This window comes from Drosophila albomicans, chromosome 2R (genome assembly GCF_009650485.2).
Source record: "Drosophila albomicans strain 15112-1751.03 chromosome 2R, ASM965048v2, whole genome shotgun sequence".
In the NCBI taxonomy this organism is placed as follows: domain Eukaryota; kingdom Metazoa; phylum Arthropoda; class Insecta; order Diptera; family Drosophilidae; genus Drosophila; species Drosophila albomicans.
In genome coordinates, this window is record NC_047631.2 from 24,862,498 (window position 1) to 24,880,567 (window position 18,070).

Genomic DNA, 18,070 nt, shown 5'->3' on the forward strand with positions numbered 1-18,070 from the left:
ATTTGGTTTTCATTATTCCAAACTGAAAATGATTTATTACAAAGCAAATTAGTTTTATTTAAATTTATGAAACATTTCTAACATATATTTCAATGCTTCTTTAATTACTTGAAATTAATTTATGGTAATTTGAGCAACAAAAATATGCAACTGAAAATCTATTACCATAAATAAATCTATTCTTTAAAATTGAAACATAAATTAAAACAACATTTTTGTACATTTAAAGCAACCGAAATACCCAACTGAAAATAGATTGCTCTAGTTAAAACTTTATCTAAAAATGCAAAGTTCACTGAACAAAGAATTTGTGTATTTTGTTTTCTACTTTACAAAGCACTGTTTCATTTTTTTTGAAAAGTATTGTTAAAGCCATTTTATTGAAGGGTATCTCCACAGTCCATTATATTCAATAATGGCTTAGTTAAAACTTCCGCTTCTGTTTTTTTGCGCGACGATTTGGTTGACAAATGTCACAGCAACAGCGTCCAACTATGCAACGCGCATTCTTCTCCTCCCTCCTCTCGCTTTGTCCCCTCTCTCGCTTGCAGCCTGTCAACTGCCAACAAATGTAAAACAGCATAAAACACTCGTCGCTCCAGCACAGAGAAGAGAGATGCAAAGCATCCCACAGACGACCCCCCGCATCTTGTGTACAGACAACATGAGTTGTTGTTCGTGAAAAACTTGACACTTAATTGTCTTCCTCCCCTTCCCTTCTCCGTCCCGTCCCTTCCCCTCCATTCACTGGCTGCTGTTGTTTTTCCTGCATAGTTGTTGTTATCTATGGGATCGTCTGGCGACTGTTTCTCTGCTGTTGTCAATTGTTGCACATTTGCCTGCCGCTGAAATTCTAAAACTCTCTTTCTCTCTATCTCTCTCTGGGCCAATGCCCGTTGCTTTATGAGGCGATACAAGTGGAGTGTGGAGCGTTAACACAGCCAACCAACTTCAACTCTAGCTCCAACTCTGCAGTTATTCAGCGTGCACATCAGGCAGTCAGTCATTCAGTCATTCAGTCAGTCCTGCCATTCAGGCAATAATAATAAGTAACAATAATGCATTACACTAACGGAAACAATGCGCAAAGAAAAAGCATTTCCGCTGCAGGTGCAACAGCAAGGAAGAAATAGATTGAATGAAATAAAGTTGCTTTTATGGTGGCTAAGGGAAAATGCTTTACTGAAAGCTAGTAAATAGTTTATGCTGGCAACGATAGTGAGGATTAACATATAAAATCATTAAATCAAAGGGAACCTAAACAACAAAGCAAAAGTCCGATGAGAGGAATTAGTCAGAGAAACTACAACCAAACATGTAAAGTAATTTTCCGAAAAATTAAATGAATTTAGAGTCTCAAACAATGACGATTATTAAATAATTGCTTAAGTAAACCACAACGAACAACTTATTTAAGACAAACCCTTTCAATTAAAGCAATAAAATGTAATGAAATCTCTTGAATTTATGCCTCGATTGAGAGCAATTAAAAGTATTTTAAAGACATTTTCCGGTCACGCTTAAGCGTAAAAGCTTAAAGGATTAAGCTCTTAGAGAAATATACAAAGGGAGTATATTAAATGATGACTGTGTTTGGTGTCCTTTGGGCATCATTTAGTTTTTGGCTTAATCGACGGGAATGGCGGGACTTAAATTGAAACCGAAAAATTGTGAATGGAGAAGGGAGAGTGGAGAATGAATGTGTCCTTTTTGTGTGTGTGTGACATCTAATCACATTTTAATAGTCCTGCCAAAGGACGTCAGGCCGTAGATCAAACGGCAGCAACAACTAAATATCCACATTAATGGATGCCGCCTGCCTCAAGAAACTTTTCCGCATTGCCGCACGGCCAAAAGACATAAAACACAAGAAGTTGACCCCTCCACCTCTGCGTGCCTCAAAAAGTTGCACGCAATAATGGCAAAACACCAACACAAAAAAAGGGGGGCTGCCAATCAAAAGGGAAAGAGAGACACACAGAGAGAGGACTCCAAGGAGCTCAGCTGGCGCTTGGGGCAATGTCACAGAGTGAAATGTTGAGAAATCCTGGGGAAACAAAATAAAACATAAAATAAAATGCCGAAAATTAACGACAAATTGCGCATCATTAAAAGCGAAATGTGAAGGGAACGGCAAGAATTTGAGAAGAAACAATAAGAGAGAGAGAGGGAACACAAAAGAGCAAAGCCAATAATGAAGACAAGGCAAAGCGCCAGCTGACAAGGGGCAACAAGGGGACAAGGGGAGAACGCACCTGGGTGCAGTCATTTATTTGATTACAAACCAGAACGCGACAATGGAGCCACCGCATCAGCCGAACAACAAACAAGGCAACAATGGGAGGTGGGATGAGGAGGAGGAGGAAAACTCAATTCCTTGAAGTGAACCGTAAATGAGACACAAAATATTTGCGATACATTTATTTTTTTTTGGCAAAAGTACGGAAAATCGAAACTCTGAACGCGAGTTGATTTAATAATGTCAGCGAAAATATCGAAAGCTTCTGTGTGTGAAACGCAAGCCTTAATTGTCAGACAACACAGCACAAACACTCCTCCCACTGGTGGCATATGCCACACACACACACACACACACACACACACACACACACAAGGCAAAGTCGACTACCCAAAAAAACTCAACTCTACACTCCAAATGACTCACTTTGCGGTGTTGTTGGTGGAGCTGCCTCGACTCGTGTCGTTGTCGTAGGTGCTTTCGGTTAACCTTCCTCCTCATCCTCTTTCCGTTCCCATTCCTCCCCACTCCCTCTGCATTCCCTACACATGCGCGACGCCCGCCAGACAAAATGACAAGCCGTCAAGGTGCACGTGAGCTTCACTTTGGGTACGCTTCCTTTCTCACTCTCCACTTCACCTCATCTCCGTCGCCTCCTTCATTTTTCACAATGTAATTTCTCGTGTTTCTCGTTAAACTTTAATATGAACATGTTTTTTACTCATTTTATATCGGTTCTCTTCGTCTCGCATCGTTTTCTTGACATTATTATGCATATTTTTAATTGGCTTCTTAAATTTTAGCATAATAACATGGGTAAGGGGCAGTAAATGCCTACGCTTAATGGCTTCAATTAATATTTAAACATTCCAGTACATACAAAGTAGAGCTGAGCCCAGAAATAACTAGATTAAAACTCTGTATTGGCATCAGCTCAACTTACAACACTTTCGCAACTAAGTCTGTAAATGAACTCCTTTTAATCCTATTTATGAAGTATAGGTTTTACGTTTAAATATATCGCAAATATACTTCTAAGTAGGTTATTAGCAAAATTTGACTTAGTGCAGCCAACTTAACAGGCAAAAAAAAGTTCAGGCGCAGCCAACTTAACAAATACTCATTTCACAGTGGAAAAGGTTTACAAAGTTAATAGTTTTATGACTTTCTTGACTGCAAAAAAGTACTTAGCTTCGCGCTCATTTTCTTTTTTTACACTCCCTCGCTTATGAACCATAATATTTTATCATGAAATCATCTTTTTTCGAGCATAGTCACCACATCTGTTAATTTCCATTTGCTGAGCATTTTAATCAGGCAAATTTTCCACTGGACTCCCAACAATCTTTCCAATCTTTTCACCTCCCCACACTTTGTAGCAACAACTTTTCTCCTCCTGTTTACGGCACCGTGTTATTTTCTATTTGCCTTTTTTGTCCAGGACTGCGGCTCGCTTTTAATCAAAACAAAATGCAAAGGATCCCCCCAAAAAAAAGAAAGCCAAATAAAGGAAGAATGGAGCTAAAAAACAAATGAGAAACAAAACCAAACCAAACCAAAACACACAGAAAAAGTGGCTGCCACTAACGGAGCCGCCTCTAGCAGCTTTTAGACCTCTGTCCTTTCTCTACTACTCCCCCACCCCCGTTCATAAAGTCCCTCTTTACCCAGCAAAGAGAGATCCCAAACAGCTCCATTCCCTTAGTGCTTGTTGCTCTAAAAAGTGTTTGCTTTGTTTCCACTGTAGTAGTTGTTGTTTGTAGTTGCTGTTGTTGTTATCCATTATTTAAAGCATAATGTCACAATAAACGTGAAAGGTGCAAAATGTTGCCCAAAGGCAGCTGCACCAACAACAACAACTACTATAGTGACAACAGCAACTGCAACAAGAACAACAACTCAACTTAATAACACTTTTGCAGTTGACGCCACTCGAGGCACTCACCCAGCACTACCCACATCTGTGTCCCCTCTGCGCCTCCTTCGGCTGGACTCTGCATAAATTCTGTCGCATGCAGTTGACAGTACTATCCCATTGCCCCTCCCCCTCCCCCTCCCCCCAGCTTTACACGTGCCAGGCAGAATAACGTCAATGGCCGTCGGCAACTCGGACACAACTCGCATCATTGCGAGACGCCTTCAATGTTGTTGCTGTCGCCTTTGGTCTTATGCCAGTCAATTTTGCTGTTGTTCTTGTTCTTTTTGTTGTTATTCTTGTTGTTGTTGTTACTGTCATTTATTCAGCATTTCTGCTTGCCGCGCCACACCCACCTGAGGCCATTTAGGGGGCCGCCTCTCAATTGTTTTCCAAGAAGCCAAATTTACTTGCAATGATTTTATTTGTCCCTCTTCGTTTACAGCTAATTATGGAAATAGCCAGTTTGAAAGACCAGTAAAATTGTTCACTGCGAGAAAAGCAGGCTAATTATTATTTTCATTATCAAAAATAATTTGATTAAACAAGAGTTTTCACAATATTGACATTCTTTTCAACGTGATTTTACTTTGAAATTCACAACATAGATTCTAGAAAGATTCTTTAGTTTAATTACAAACTTTAATATTTACTTAATTTGATTAAACAAGAGTTTTTTCAATATTTTCTTTCATCTAAATTGTTATTATGAAAAATTAATGTTACTTTAAAATATACTGCTCTATTTTATTAAAAGGTTTTGTTCTAATGAAATTGGAACTTTTCAAACGCCATATTTCCATAAATATAAAAATTAATAATAATAAATAATAATATAAAAATAATAAAATATAAATTCACATAAAAACTGCAAATTAACTGCATATTTTTCTCAGTGCAACTTTGACCTCGACTGTCTTTCAAACTGAGAAAAGACGTTGAAGTTTTGAGGTTCTCGAATAACAGTTCTTGAAGACTGGAATAGAGAGCAAATGTTTGTCACGTGTGTGCCACACACACGCACACTCACACACACTTACACACACATGTGAGTACACACACGCACACTCTTCAAGGCAGTGACCGACAACATCCGTTGCTAAATTTGTACTCAGAGAGTGTTGAATCCCTAGTGCAACTGATAGAACTCTCACTCTACCTATCTCTCTCCCTCTGTCTTCCTTTCTTTCTATTTATATATCTCCCTCTCTATCTGTATATCTATCTATATAGTTAGATCTAAGCGCACATGTGTCGTTTGACTTGATTTGGGCAAATGTCAAAGGCACTTGGCGCCAATTGTTAGCTCAGCGTCGCCTGACAAACAACAAAAATAACCGCAAAGAACTGGGCACTGCACTTGTCGCTCCCAATCTCTATTGCTCTCTCTGTCTTGCCTTCTCTTTCGCTCTCTTGGTATTCCCTAATTATAGACAAGCTATTTGGTATCTGCACCGCTGAGGCGGAAGTTTGTTTAGGATGCACGAGCATTTGTCATTGTGTGTGTGTGTGTGTGTGGATGCCGCTCACCCAGCTGCACACAGCAGTGTCGCCTCAAGCGACTCCCGCCTGTCTTCCTGCCCTCTGAGTCACTCTCTTTCGCTATTCGTCGCATTGTTCGGAGTCGCGTCTAGACACACGCCCAATTCTGCACACGCATTATTCAAATGAATCTCTGCAACGTGGCATGCAACGCACACAAGTTGCACACACACACACACACATTGATGCCGCATTAATCGACTATAAACTTACCCGTTTGCCGTTATGTCAAAACGCATCCACTCCAATTAGTCGACCCAGACGATTTTATTGCTGTGCGTAATTCACAGTTCAGATAAACACTTTCTTGAGCTGATTTTCCTCAGTCTCTGTGGCTGTAAAAGAAATAACACTTTAGTTGACATTTACGAGCACACACACACACACAATGAGACATTTAAAGTGTGGTTGGTTGAAGGATTTTACGGGTGTTAGGATACCACAATTTATTTACTGCTGAATTTATAATTAAGTCACAGACTATTCTAGTGAAATTGATCCTATTAAGCTTTCGTTTTTGGGATGCAAACACTTTTGTTTCCTCCCCAAGAACTAAGCTTATTCGGAGATGCTCAACAGAAACTATTCTATAAAGGAAGACTATAGAATAACTTGCATATGACTAAATTGGTCAAAAGTTTTTCATTTGTAATTTTAAACAACTTTCATTGTTTCTTTATCTAAGAAATTTGCTTTTGTTTCGGAATTTCTACATTTATATTTCTGTTAAGATTTCTGTTCTTCAATATGTACATTAACAAGGAAGTTAAGATCTAAACTTGTTTTTTGTTACATACGTAAAATATTTTAAATATGTGAAAATAAAAGGTTCGATATAAGAAAAAAAATAGAATTTCATATTATATTTCATGGTTAATATTTGTTAAATATAGATATAAATTGTATCAATCATTTTATAGTTATCTAATAACTGTTCTATTATTTTCCTTATTTTCATATTTTCAACTCAAATTCCTACAGTGACAGCAATCGTGTAGTTGACATTCAATTTGGCTATGAAACACACAACGCATACAATTACAGTTACAATTGAAGGACTCCTGTGTATCGCTGTTACGTTGTGTCTAAAGAGTCTAGAGTCTAGACCGGCGACGACGGTCGAGGTAACTTTTGTATGCCGCATGTGGCAACAAAACGAGGCGCACAGAGAACTTTGCCCACGCAATAAAAAGCCGCACAGAAATCAAAAATCAACGGCGTAAAGTTGCACGCCAACCCCAGCAGCAAGCAACTACCCACCAAACCACCCACCGCCTGGTCACACAGTCAGTTCGTTGCTGTTGGGGTGGCTCTGCGTCTCTGGGCGGCTTTTGGGCTATTTGCCTTCGCTGCGCCTGAGCGAGCGGCAAGTGGTGGGGAAGTGAGGAAGTGCTATAGGGGGGGAGGGAAAGGAGGCGCGTCTCTGTGCTTGTGTCTCGTCTGGCGACGCAGACGCTGCAGACAGTATTTCTAATGGGATAAACTATGTACACACACATACATATACACTGCAGTATGCATGTGTGCGTGTACTCGCTCGTAACATGGCGCGTATATCCCGTTATACGATACACACACAAACAGCTGCAACATGACGGTTGACAAAATTTTGTACCTTATGCGGAAATTGTTGAAAAAAAAACATAGTACTGCATTCTTTATTGGTCAGAAATAACCGATGGCAAATATGGAAAAATTTATATTCGAAATTGCACACACTCATACATACATATTCTAGTAGACGCAGTAAATTGTAATTTTTGTGCTACGTCTAACAGAATTTCGACACAGACACTTTCGCACACACATACTCCCACGCACACACACACACAGCGACGGCGCCAACCTGTACTCTTGTGGATGGAAGGAGTGAACGGGTGGGGGGCTAATGGTGGTGGAATTGTTGTTGTGATTTAGGCGGCAGCTTTTTGTTTTGCCGGCGAAAATGCAGATAAGGCAGAATACCAAAACAAAATGCGTATTTATGGTCCATTCACTTACCGGCAAATTTGCCGCATACAAAATACAGTAACAAATACTGTCTGTGTGTTTTTAGCAGACAGATCCAACCTGCCGCCTAAGCACTTGTCTTATTTATTTTATTTTTTTTTTAACCACACACTTGACACTTTTGCATTTCTTGAGCATTGGTTTTGCTGTGCATTTTTATAGGGTATTCAGTAAATAATATTCACCACGCACACACTTGCAACACACAGTTGGGACACCTTATTAAACACACACGCACAATACAATCAACGGTTAAACGATTTGCCGCGAAACGTCCGAGCGTGTCAACATTGAACCAACATTTGAAGTATTGAAGGAAATGCTCTTAACATTCAACTGCATGCATTTCTGTTAACGGTTAACAGACTGTAAACGGCTCACTACCGACTGGTTTGGCTCATCTGAACTGTTAACCTAATGTTAAAAAGAAAGGTCACACAATTTGTAGCCAACAGCTGTTGCTCGTTCAATTTCTATAGCTTTTACAGTTTCATTGGTTCACAATAAAGGGATAATTATGCCGAAAATTTAATTTGTGTTAAGTAACTACCCTATTTATTAAATAAGATCTGTAATTTCATATGAAATCGATGCAATAGAACATGAGTTCAAGAAGTGGCGCCATTGGTCACGAATGTTTGCAACACTGTCCCACACCTAACAAAATATGACCAAAGCAAGCTTGGTATATTTGCCTCAAAAATTAGTATTTTTTGAAAATGCAAGCCGCGGTCACGCTGTTGCCCAGCAACAAAAAAAGGTTGCAACGGAGATTTAACGACTCAATCAATGTACACATCACACGGCTACCACTATATTGAGAAACAAGTGCGGAATATAATCAAAATACATTAGGCACTCAAAGAAACACACACCGCGCACAGGCATGGCGGAGCGTCAGCTGAAGAAACGCAACGCTTGCGTCATTGTACTGGGCGACATTGGACGCAGTCCACGTATGCAATACCATACCCAAAGTCTGCTTGAAGACAATTACAATGTGGACATTATTGGCTACCTGGAGACACGTCCCCTTGACGCCCTAACAGTCGCCCAGCCCAAGTGCAAAATACACGAGCTACCCGCGGTGCCAGTGACAAATCTAACGCCAAAACTCAAGCTGCTCTTCAAGGCGATCTGGCAAACGTTGAGTCTGCTCATTGCATTGATCTCCATACCGCGTCCCAATTTTCTGCTTGTCCAGAATCCACCCGGCATTCCCACACTAGTCGTTTGCTACTTGTACTGCGCTCTGACCCGTACCAAACTTGCCATCGATTGGCACAATTACACATACACTGTGCTCGCTATGGGCATGGCTGGTGGCGAACAGAGTCGTCTCAGCCGGCTGACGAAGCGTCTGGAGCGCTACTTTGGCTCGAAGGCGCACACACACTTCTGTGTCACAAAGGCTATGAAGGAGGATTTGCAGCGCAACTGGAATATTGGGTAAGCGGTGCCCAATTCTCTCCTTGCTCTCTAACTAATCTTATTTAAGTTTCCTTGCAGGCCAGTTACTGTGCTTTATGATCGTGCACCTACCCAATTCCATCCCATTGAGCTCGCCCAAAAGCACGACCTGTTCATGAAGCTATCCAAAGATTATGCGCAGTTCATGCCCCAATGCTATGCGGATCTCAAGCAGTCCGGCGTACTCGAGTCCACAGCACTCACCCAAAAGATGGCCAATGGCAGCGTGCTGTATAAGCCACAAAGGCAAGCCGTTCTTGTCTCCAGCACCAGCTGGACACCCGACGAGGATTTTGGCATACTGTTACAAGCTCTTGAGTCGTATGAGCGCATTGCGCTGGAACAGCCGCAGCTCTATCCCACATTGTTGTGCATCATCACGGGCAAGGGCCCGCAGAAGGCGCATTACGAGGCCCAGATAGCAAAGTTGCAGTGGCAAAAGGTGTCTATTGTGACGCCCTGGCTGGAGCCCGAAGATTATCCCAGCATTTTAGCTAGTGCTGATCTGGGTGTCTGTCTGCACTGGAGCACAAGTGGCTTGGATCTGCCCATGAAGGTGGTGGACATGTTTGGCAGTGGACTACCAGTCTGCGCCTACAATTTCAAGTGGTAAGCAGTAATTCGTCCGTTTCGATTGCCTGCATTTTGATATTAATCTCGCTCTCTTTTTGCAGTTTGGATGAGTTGGTGAAACATGGCGAGAATGGCTTTGTGTTCAGCGATCATCAGGAACTTGCCGAGCAGCTGCGCATTTGGTTCGAGAACTTCCCCAACAATCCGAGCATCATCGAGACACGCAGTCGTTTTGGACGCAGTTTGCAAGAGTTCCAAGAGCTGCGTTGGCGCGAGAATTGGAAACAACACGCGGCTCCCGTTCTGGAAGCATTTCTTTAAGGATTTAACGAGACGACAGACAACATGAAGTAAAAACTGTGGCTGCATTTTATTGATAAACTCTACTACAAGAAGGCACTTAACCTATTGCTGTTTATAGTTTCTATATGTATAGTATATTCTATGAATCAAATTTGTGCCGCTTCATCTAGTAGCTTAATAATAAATGTTTGTTTTTATAGTACTCAGAATTACAATGATATATCATTTAATTTATCGATATTGCTTCAATTGTCATTGTTTTCAGATCCTTTTTACAATTGCCTGACGCACACAGGACATGTCGTGTAGTTATTCTTTTTATAGTTGCTCAAGCAACTGCTGTGCAAGGCGTGCTCACACTTCAGATACTCCATGGTATCCTCCTGCATTGGTTCACAGCAAATCGCGCAATCCTCGCCTGGCAAATCGATGCGTATCACCAACTGATTGCAATACGGACACTGACGACGCCACGTGCGATACTCCTGGAAACAGGGAGACTCGTGCAGAGCGTGACCACAATGCATGCGGCGCATCGTCTCGTTAGTCATCACTTCGAGACACAAGATGCACTTGTCGCCGGTTCGGCTAAGAATAATAGATAAATCAAACATTTGGAAACACTCTTCGAAATGCATTGACTACAAGTTTGTTTGCTCACTTTTCACGCAGACGCTTTCTATTGCGTATATCCCCCTTCAGGCCATTGGGATCGAAGTTTGTGTTATCTTCATCGTCGTCTTGCCGTCTTCCTCTGTGTGTTTGATGGGGAGGCACGGGACTGGACATAGAAAAATAAACAGCTGCGGCTGCAGCAACGACTACGCAGCCAATGCCCACGACTAATTGTAAATAAACCATTTTCACAGTTCTATATTACTAATTAAGTGAAAGCGATATATGTATAATTTGTATTTTTGCACACAACACACAAAGAGCTGCAGATCTTTTGCCGAAAGTCCCCAATAAAGATATTGCGTTTGATGTTTTTGCCATTCACAATAAGTGTTGCCACTCCGTTACATTATCGCAGACATCAGTGTTGCCTTGTTTGTTTTTAATTCTAATCGAGTGCAGTGTGACCAAATGTTTGCTTTTGAACTGAAATGTTTTAAACAGCTTTTAACCTTCCAAGAAAATTTAAAAACAATTTTCTCTGAAAATATTTGATAGTCGCCTTTTGATGACTCCATGCTGAACACCAAAGTGATTTAACAAATTGCAATTCATATGCTTTACAATAAGAATTATATTGGTTTGTGAATATCAGACTCAAGCCGCCGATTGTTTATAACTGCCTAGCACACACAGGACATTTTCTGTAATAATTCCTTTTGTATTCGCTCAAACATTTGGCGTGCAGGGCGTGCTCACATTTTAAATATTCCATGGTATCCTTCTTCATTGGTTCACAACAAATGGCGCAAGCATCGCCTGGTAAATCTATGCGTAGCACAAACTGCTTGCAATAGGGACAGAAACGCCGCAATTCACGATACTCATCAAAGCATGAAATATGAAGTGCATGGCCACAATTCATGGTTCGCATCGTCTCATTGGTCATCACTTTTAGGCAGAAGATGCACTTATCACCGGCATGACTAAAATAAATCGTGCATAAGAAATACTTTAAAATGCATTGGTAACAAGTTTTATCTCACTGTAAAGGCAGTTGATTCCCGTTGTCCATATCTCCCATAAAGCCATACGGGTCTATATCTGTGTTATCGTCGTCTTCATCATGTGTGCAATGTGTCATACGGTGCGCGTTAGACATAGCAAAATAAATTACTGTAACTGCAACTACAGCTACAATACCGAATCCGACTCCGACCGTAACTAAGAAGCAAACCATTTTCACACTTCCTAGCTCACAAGATTACCAGTTAAAAGGAACATTAATTTATAACTGTGAAACTCAGGAACACTACGATTGAGGATCGCTTTTTGAAAGTGCACATTCAATTGCGTTTCTTTTTTTCGCTATTCAAGGTGCGAGTGGCGATCGCAGAGTTGCTTTTTCCCATTTGCACTTATCACTGGCATGACTAAACTAGATCGTACATTAGAAGCACTTTAAAATGCATTGGTAGCAAGTCTTATCTCTCTATATATGCAGTTGATTTAAGTTGTTCATATCTCCCACAAAGCCACACGGGTCTACATATGTCTTTGTTATCGTCGACTTCATCATCATAGTCTTGTTTACCAATGTGTCATAGAAAAATAAAAAAAATTGTATCTGTAACATCCGACTTCGACCGTAACAAAGAAGCAAACCATTTTCACACTTTCTAGCTCACAAGATTATCAGTTAAAAGGAACATATATGTAAACCTGTGAGACTCAGGAACACTACGATTGCGGATGCTTTTTGAAAATACACACTAATATTAAAGATTTGAACACACACTGTTTCAATCGACGTTTTATCATTAAAAATAACGCGTTACAGCTAAAATTTGATGAAAACAGTTTATTATATGCATTTCACTTAATAATAATGGATATATATTATTAGAATTTTATAGTACTTAGTATCACAATTTTAATTTACTGATATTGTCAATATAATTTTAAGCATTGCGAGGGATTATTTGAATGGAGCATCGGGGACACTTGTCGGTGATGCTAATGTTGTTTGTTATCAGACAATGTAAGTGAAAGGCATGCTCGCATTTGACATACTTCATATCATACTCCTCCATTGGCTGATTACAAATAGCGCAGTTATCCCCTGGTAAATCAAGACGTAGAACATATTTTCCGCAATAGGAACAGTCACGTCGCGTCCGGCGATAGGCCTCAAAGCAGTCACCATTATGAACTGCATGGCCACAATTCATGAAACTCATTGTCTCCCTAGTCATCACTTGGAGACATATCCTACACTTATCACCGGGACGACTTAAATAAACGGTAAATTAGCAATACTCCAAAGTGCCTTCTCAACAAGTAATCTCTTACCTTGGACAATTTTTCTTGCGGTTATCATTCCTGATGACTTGGTTTTGGTTTTGATTATCATTATCGTCATTGTTTTGAAGTCGTCTTTCGCTACGATTTCGTAGGCCGTTATTGCGATCTATCAGACAAATTATGGTAATTGCAGTTGCAGCTAAAGATACGAAGCTCATTGTAATCATAACAGTCCAGAAAACCATTTTTCACAGTTGTGTCACTATTTTTCGCCCTTTAAAGTGGTATTTATAATGATTGGCGCACCCCAGTTCCGAGACGTGAAGATCGTTCAGAAATCCCCTAAAAACTAATGCTTTGTTGCTTTGCCATTCGCAATTAGTGTTGCCACGCTGTTGCATTATCACTGTGCTCAATGTTGCTTGCTTTTGAGTATCTTAATTAATTTCAGTGTGGCCAAACGTTCTATTTTGTAATATAAATTGTTTAAAAAGGTTTTAAGCTTAATTATGAATTTATATGCCGTCATTTATGGTTGACCTTAATTTATGAAATTCAAGTGCATTATTAAAACTTAATTGCAATGCAATAATGAATATTACATCTAATAACAAAAAAAATGGTATTTTCAATAGACGTTTCATCGGCCACACTAGACACTTTTAATTCGATGCTTTTTCTCTGCTCAAAATAACTTTAATTTGCAATTACGGCTACACACTGCACCGTGCCACTTACATACATTGAAGTGCATAATAAATAAATAAACACAAAATAATACCAAACGCGGTATCTAAATTCTGATATTGCGAGTGTAGAGAAGCGTACAAAGTGCTCGCCAAGTTGTCGCCAACCCCCTTTGCAGACCGACCGCAAGGAAAGCAAAAGTAATCAAACGATTTTTCTGCTGAAATTAAAGTGTATATTACTCACTCATCGATAAGATTCAAACGGTTGACGATAAAATAAAAATGACCGAACGCGAGCGCAGCATACATGAAATGCTCAAAGACACGCCATCCATGAATGACAGTTGCGGTGCCGTTCACACCGGCACCGAGGGCGTAAGCCTCGGTGGGGCCATCGGAGGGTTGAGCGGCAGCAGCAGCAGTCACAGTATTGGCGCTGCTATTCCATTGAATACGTCCAGCAATTTGCCATTGCGAAATCATTCAGGTAAGCAATTAATCAAATATCAATTTGCCTGTTTAAGTCGCAACTCAGTTTAAAACTACAACTACAATTGACTAAACTTAATATGTCGTTTGTGAGCCTTGTGTCTTCAATAAACATTAGTTGCAGAAATACCCTGTTTCATTCCCGTTCTATTGTTAATATACGCTTTTTAAAAATTGAGATTTGAAATTTTAAGCAATTCCTTTTAATTGTCCAAATCTTGACGCGTCACTCAAAAAATTTTTTTATTTTTTATATATATATATCCTTCTATATTGAATTGCAAATCTATTTATTGCAGCGCCTACGACGCCCATGACAGCGACCACATCACAAACTGGCAACGGCTATCTAACATCCACAGACGGCAGCAGCAGCCTTATACGGACAAGCGCTTCCAAAATCGATAGCATCAAGAACTGGAGCATATCCACGTACAAGTGTACACGGCAAATAATGCTCGAGAAATTGGGTAAATCACAGCGAACCGTCGACTCGGAGCTGGAGGCGCAAATTGAACAATTGCGAGAGACTCAACGGAAATATTTGTCCATTTTACGCTTGACACGCGCGTTTAGTTCGCATTTTCAACATGTTGTGGTCACCCAACAATCGCTAGCCGATGCCTTTGCCGATCTGGCACAAAAGAATCCAGAATTACAAAAGGAGTTCATTTGCAATTCGGAGACACAACGAAATCTGACCAAAAATGGTGAACTACTCTTGAATGCATTGAACTTTTTCATCTCGTCGGTGAATACGCTGTGCAACAAGACCATTGATGACACCCTGCTGACGATACGACAATACGAAACGGCCAGGTAAATGTTTAAGTTGAAGTATATTATATATTGTTTACTAATTTTTCTGGTTTTATGTAGAATCGAATTCGATGCCTATCGCATGGACTTGGAGAATACGAAACCAGAGTTAACTCAAGCGGCGTCGACGCTGGAAGAAACGCAACGCAGCTATGCACATCATAAGGATCTCTACGAGAAGTTGCGAGGCGATGTTGCCATTAAAATGCAATTTCTCGACGAGAATCGCGTAAGTTGCTGACTCCTTATGGATGACGGAAACATGATTAATTATGCATTATTTCTACATAGATCAAAGTGATGCACAAGCAGCTCATCTTGTTGCACAATGCGATTGCCGCTTATTTCTCGGGCAATGCCATGGCACTGGAGAGCACTTTGAAACAGTTCAACATCAAGGTAAACTACAACTGCAATTAACTGTAAAGATTGCTTCTAATATTTCCAATTTGTCAACAGCTTAAATCACCGAATAACGTGAGCGGATCCTGGCTGGAACAGTAGTAGAAGAACATGCACATGACCCACAAAACACCAAGTATTATCCCCTGTAGCACATAAACCCCAATTTTTTCACCTACATGCCGGCATTTATGCATAATATTCCAAAACAAAACAAGCTGAATGAGCACGCTCTCTAAAAAAAAAGATAAACAAATGCATGACTCGTAACAATATTAAAAAAAAAAAAAAATTGCTTATGTTTAAGTCGAATTCCTAATCTATAAGCAGAAAGTCAATATGAATTTAGAGATATGTATTTGTACTTATCGTTTTCACACTCTACTTCACAATAGTTCCTTGTGTTTCCAAAATTAACTAAACGAAATTTATCGTAATGGTCATTACTTAAACGATTCCTTAGTTTACAAATGCTGAGTGCAATATTATACATATACACATATATATATATATTTTAATGTAATCCAATAGAGAAGCATATACACATATGGTTTCTCCTTCTAATCATTTTGTACATTTCACAAACAGAAACAAACTCGAAATAATGTATCATTTAAATTAATTGTTTACTAGTCAACGTATTATTTACATTAAAGGGAATTATACAAATAAAAGAAAAACTATTTAATTACACGAAATTAAATCGATAGCTTAGTTCTTCTCCAGCTTTAAATCGCTAAGTTTTTCGTTTAGCGCCGCTGACTCATCCTCCTCCGCCTTAAACATGTCCTGCAGCCAAAAAGGATCGACATTTAATGAATTAAACTTGTGCTGGGAAATTTAATCTCTTCACTTACCGGATCATAAATGACCTTAACAATTAGAGAACAACTGGGACAAGTGGCAACCTCCTCGCCCTCCATCAGTTCCTCCTACCAAATACCAACAAGATAAATAAAAAATACAAATTTTAGCTAACGTCTCGTTCAGTTTACCTTGGATATTTGAAATCGATCGCCACACGGACAGGGATAATAATACATCTCCTCCTCTTCGTCGTACTCGAAATCCTCAATCTCCACTTCGTCGTGATATATGCTCATATTATATCGCTTAATTTCAACTGTGCATAATATAATGCGCGATTTAATCGTATCACAATGAACAACTCACGCCAATTGCGAGACACACACGTTGTGGACAAATGGGGTTGCCAACCCGCTGCAATGAACAGCTGATCAGGCAGCCAACCGACGCCGCACATTGTAAACAAATCGCTAAACGTTTGTTAGTCTATTCGCGATTTCATATCATTTGGAAATATGGCCAACAATACCAAGAAGTTTAGTGATGTGAATCTCTACGAACTGCTCGGCGTTTCCATTGAAGCTGAGCAGTCGGAAATACGCAAAGCGTATCGCAAACGTGCCCTCGACTGTCATCCGGATAAGAATCCCGATAATCCGCAGGCAGCCGAACGTTTCCATGAGCTGTCCAAGGCATTGGAAATCCTCAGCGATGCCACAGCTCGAGCCGCCTACGACAAAGTGCTAAAGGCGAAAAAAGCCGCCGAGTTGCGCACCAAACAGTTGGATAGCAAGCGTCAAAAGCTCAAGGAGGAACTGGAGCAACGTGAGCGTGCGGCGTTGCACAAACTGCAGGCAGGACAGCCGTATAGCACAGTGCGGAAGAGTGATGAGGAAGTGCTGCAGGAGCAGATCGATCGACTGCGACGCGAGGGCTCCAAGCTGCTCGAGGAGGAACAACTGGCGATGCGGGAGCAGCTGAAGCGCAGCTACAACGAGCAACAACAGCGTCAACAAGCGCCAGCTGTATTTGATTCAGCGCAGCATCGCATTAAGATCAAGTGGAAGGCGGACAAGACAAAGGAAGACAAGGACAATGGCGGCTATACGGAGCAGCAATTGATGCAATACCTCAAGAAATATGGCGACGTTGTGGCGCTGGTGATGAACACCAAAATACCTGGACGCGCCATGGTCGAGCTCAAGACACGCGAAGCCTGCGACATGGTATTGGCCTACGAGAAGGGAAATCCCGCGAATCCGCTGCACTTCAAATGGGTCACGCCGCCGGCGGAAGAAAAGGCGAAGGGAGCGGGAACAACAACCACATCGACATCCCGGGACTATGAGGATTTGGTAATGAGGAAACTGCGTCAGGCGGAGGAGCGCAAGCGTTTAATTGCCCAAATGATGCAGGACGAGGGGGATGAGTAATCATCGTAGCTAGTCTATAATTTAATTTAAATGTAGCATACGTTTGTAGTAAATAATTCAATAAAAACAAGTTGGCAGCACTGCCAACAGCTGACTGGCTGCTAGTACAAAACAAGAGAGTTGTATGTGCTGCAAGTGTAGTTTGTAACACCAAATTAAAGCAATTAACTTGATTGAATTTTAAAATAAATTTTTATGATTATTTAATTAAAAAATCATTTTCTAAAACATTAAGCTGAATTACTTCATACTATTTCAATTTATTTTTTAATAGTATTAAATATTATTAATTTCCAAATTTTTGAGCTGCTTAGCTGTGTATTAAAATAACCCAAATGCTGCAAAATTGTTCTGTATAATACAACTTATCCTCATTTCAATTAAATTGCCAATAATTGCATTTTAAACTAAATAACTAATTTCGCTTTATATGATTACTTATTTTATAATTAAAATATTT

At 40.2% G+C, this 18,070-nt stretch overlaps 6 protein-coding genes across 6 annotated transcripts; 3 read left to right on the forward strand and 3 right to left on the reverse strand.

Annotated features, from left to right (window-relative positions):
• Nucleotides 1–8,448: 8,448 nt before the first annotated feature.
• On the forward strand, nt 8,449–10,261 carry LOC117575027 (chitobiosyldiphosphodolichol beta-mannosyltransferase). Its single transcript, XM_034259106.2, has 3 exons — nt 8,449–9,155; nt 9,216–9,785; nt 9,851–10,261. The coding sequence occupies exons 1-3, from the start codon at nt 8,593–8,595 to the stop codon at nt 10,068–10,070; spliced, it is 1,353 nt and encodes a 450-aa protein (XP_034114997.1). The 5' UTR covers nt 8,449–8,592; the 3' UTR covers nt 10,071–10,261.
• Nucleotides 10,096–11,049, reverse strand: LOC117575028 (uncharacterized). Its single transcript, XM_034259107.2, has 2 exons — nt 10,714–11,049; nt 10,096–10,640 (listed from the first exon to the last, which is right to left on the reverse strand). Exons 1-2 carry the CDS (start codon nt 10,911–10,913, stop codon nt 10,325–10,327), a joined length of 516 nt encoding a protein of 171 aa, XP_034114998.1. The 5' UTR covers nt 10,914–11,049; the 3' UTR covers nt 10,096–10,324.
• Nucleotides 11,050–12,591: 1,542 nt separating this feature from the next.
• LOC117575014 (uncharacterized) lies at nt 12,592–13,485 on the reverse strand. The gene is made up of 2 exons (XM_034259091.2): nt 13,020–13,485; nt 12,592–12,959 (listed from the first exon to the last, which is right to left on the reverse strand). Exons 1-2 carry the CDS (start codon nt 13,214–13,216, stop codon nt 12,629–12,631), a joined length of 528 nt encoding a protein of 175 aa, XP_034114982.1. The 5' UTR covers nt 13,217–13,485; the 3' UTR covers nt 12,592–12,628.
• Nucleotides 13,486–13,615: 130 nt separating this feature from the next.
• On the forward strand, nt 13,616–16,016 carry LOC117575012 (arfaptin-2). Its single transcript, XM_034259089.2, has 5 exons — nt 13,616–14,147; nt 14,449–14,968; nt 15,029–15,197; nt 15,260–15,367; nt 15,428–16,016. Exons 1-5 carry the CDS (start codon nt 13,943–13,945, stop codon nt 15,470–15,472), a joined length of 1,047 nt encoding a protein of 348 aa, XP_034114980.2. The 5' UTR covers nt 13,616–13,942; the 3' UTR covers nt 15,473–16,016.
• LOC117575015 (diphthamide biosynthesis protein 3) lies at nt 15,978–16,574 on the reverse strand. The gene is made up of 3 exons (XM_034259092.2): nt 16,366–16,574; nt 16,228–16,302; nt 15,978–16,159 (listed from the first exon to the last, which is right to left on the reverse strand). Exons 1-3 carry the CDS (start codon nt 16,471–16,473, stop codon nt 16,082–16,084), a joined length of 261 nt encoding a protein of 86 aa, XP_034114983.1. The 5' UTR covers nt 16,474–16,574; the 3' UTR covers nt 15,978–16,081.
• Nucleotides 16,575–16,602: 28 nt separating this feature from the next.
• On the forward strand, nt 16,603–17,772 carry LOC117575013 (dnaJ homolog subfamily C member 17). The gene has a single exon (XM_034259090.2). It carries the CDS (start codon nt 16,693–16,695, stop codon nt 17,608–17,610), a length of 918 nt encoding a protein of 305 aa, XP_034114981.1. The 5' UTR covers nt 16,603–16,692; the 3' UTR covers nt 17,611–17,772.
• The last annotated feature ends 298 nt before the right edge of the window (nt 17,773–18,070 follow it).

Excerpts from the sequence above, each read along its gene's own strand:
- LOC117575027 (XM_034259106.2), top strand. The coding sequence starts at position 8,593 with ATGGCGGAGCGTCAGCTGAAGAAACGCAACGCTTGCGTCATTGTACTG. Across the intron at positions 9,156-9,215 it reads CAGCGCAACTGGAATATTGG|GCCAGTTACTGTGCTTTATG; the intron begins GTAAGCGGTGCC and ends GTTTCCTTGCAG. Across the intron at positions 9,786-9,850 it reads TGCGCCTACAATTTCAAGTG|TTTGGATGAGTTGGTGAAAC; the intron begins GTAAGCAGTAAT and ends CTCTTTTTGCAG.
- LOC117575028 (XM_034259107.2), bottom strand. The coding sequence starts at position 10,913 with ATGGTTTATTTACAATTAGTCGTGGGCATTGGCTGCGTAGTCGTTGCT. Across the intron at positions 10,641-10,713 it reads AGAAAGCGTCTGCGTGAAAA|CCGAACCGGCGACAAGTGCA; the intron begins GTGAGCAAACAA and ends TATTATTCTTAG.
- LOC117575014 (XM_034259091.2), bottom strand. The coding sequence starts at position 13,216 with ATGGTTTTCTGGACTGTTATGATTACAATGAGCTTCGTATCTTTAGCT. Across the intron at positions 12,960-13,019 it reads CGCAAGAAAAATTGTCCAAG|TCGTCCCGGTGATAAGTGTA; the intron begins GTAAGAGATTAC and ends CGTTTATTTAAG.
- LOC117575012 (XM_034259089.2), top strand. The coding sequence starts at position 13,943 with ATGACCGAACGCGAGCGCAGCATACATGAAATGCTCAAAGACACGCCA. Across the intron at positions 14,148-14,448 it reads GCCATTGCGAAATCATTCAG|CGCCTACGACGCCCATGACA; the intron begins GTAAGCAATTAA and ends TATTTATTGCAG. Across the intron at positions 14,969-15,028 it reads CGACAATACGAAACGGCCAG|AATCGAATTCGATGCCTATC; the intron begins GTAAATGTTTAA and ends GGTTTTATGTAG.
- LOC117575015 (XM_034259092.2), bottom strand. The coding sequence starts at position 16,473 with ATGAGCATATATCACGACGAAGTGGAGATTGAGGATTTCGAGTACGAC. Across the intron at positions 16,303-16,365 it reads ATCGATTTCAAATATCCAAG|GAGGAACTGATGGAGGGCGA; the intron begins GTAAACTGAACG and ends GGTATTTGGTAG. Across the intron at positions 16,160-16,227 it reads TTAAGGTCATTTATGATCCG|GACATGTTTAAGGCGGAGGA; the intron begins GTAAGTGAAGAG and ends TTTTGGCTGCAG.
- LOC117575013 (XM_034259090.2), top strand. The coding sequence starts at position 16,693 with ATGGCCAACAATACCAAGAAGTTTAGTGATGTGAATCTCTACGAACTG.